Consider the following 1,013-nt stretch of genomic DNA (forward strand, 5'->3'; position numbering starts at 1 on the left):
GTCTTTGTTATATAACAAAACTGCCTTATGTCAACCCAAATCTGTCTGGTGCCTTACCTCAGTATCCTTCTCAGCTTCATCCTTAAGATCAGAGCAGTGACCCTTGCGACACTGGGTGCAGTCCCCGATGGGCTGTCCCTGTTTTAATGCCTTCCTCACCAAGCTGAAGTTAACAGCCCGGTTAGCATGGCCACAGGCTTTTGACTCTGCAAGAAACAACGACAATGAAGCACTCTTAATTACAAATTGCAATGAATGATGTTTCTGGCATATAGTTATGCTCGTCATTTCTCTATCTTTGGAAACTCAAGCATTACTGACATGTGATTCCAATTTATGGGATACCAACTTAAAACTATAAGATCTACAGAGACAAACAGTCTGATACAATTACATTTGAATTGTTAATATCAAACCAAAAAAAAAAAAAAAATTGGTGGATGGAATTTTAGTCTCCAAAAGAGAATCTTATCAGATAAAACTACAGATCAAGAAATCATAATGGAAAAAATATATAAAAGAAAAAAACATAAGTGACACAGAAGAGCACGGAACAATAAAGTAAAATGCTTTGTTATTCACGTCTTGGTTACAACGAGCTAGCATTAATTTTTGACCAACAGCAATAAATAAAGATGTAAACAAAACTAGCACAGCATATTTTAAGAGCCGACGACGAGAGTAAGTAGCTTCACAAGGCAACACTGTGCCAAACACTACACCCGCAAGCTACATACCTTGCAGGCCTAACTTGTCACGTTTTGTATGGCTGGACCCACACTGTAAAGCCCAAAAGTTCCCACTAAATCATACTAAGTAGACAAAAGGAATATTCTTCATGTATGTCACTCATTCAAGCAAACTTTCTATCGCTGAGTAAAGCTGTAGTTTTTTTTCAGAATTACACTATATCTTTTCTGTACAGCAACCAGACATTAAACTCCCTTGACCAAAAACTATGCTTTGCATAATGATATATAAGATCTGCAACAGAACATATTACACATACTTTT

General features: G+C 36.8%; 1 protein-coding gene across 1 annotated transcript in view; it reads right to left on the minus strand.

Annotated features, from left to right (window-relative positions):
* LOC119592427 (ubiquitin carboxyl-terminal hydrolase 16-like) overlaps window positions 1–1,013 on the minus strand; it is a 48,003-nt gene that overhangs the window by 17,814 nt on the left and 29,176 nt on the right. The window contains exon 7 of the mRNA XM_037941250.1: window positions 58–206. Within this exon, the coding sequence (XP_037797178.1) occupies window positions 58–206 (149 nt within the window). The remainder of the gene's footprint in view (window positions 1–57; window positions 207–1,013) is intronic.

Source organism: Penaeus monodon, chromosome 30 (assembly GCF_015228065.2).
Source record: "Penaeus monodon isolate SGIC_2016 chromosome 30, NSTDA_Pmon_1, whole genome shotgun sequence".
In the NCBI taxonomy this organism is placed as follows: domain Eukaryota; kingdom Metazoa; phylum Arthropoda; class Malacostraca; order Decapoda; family Penaeidae; genus Penaeus; species Penaeus monodon.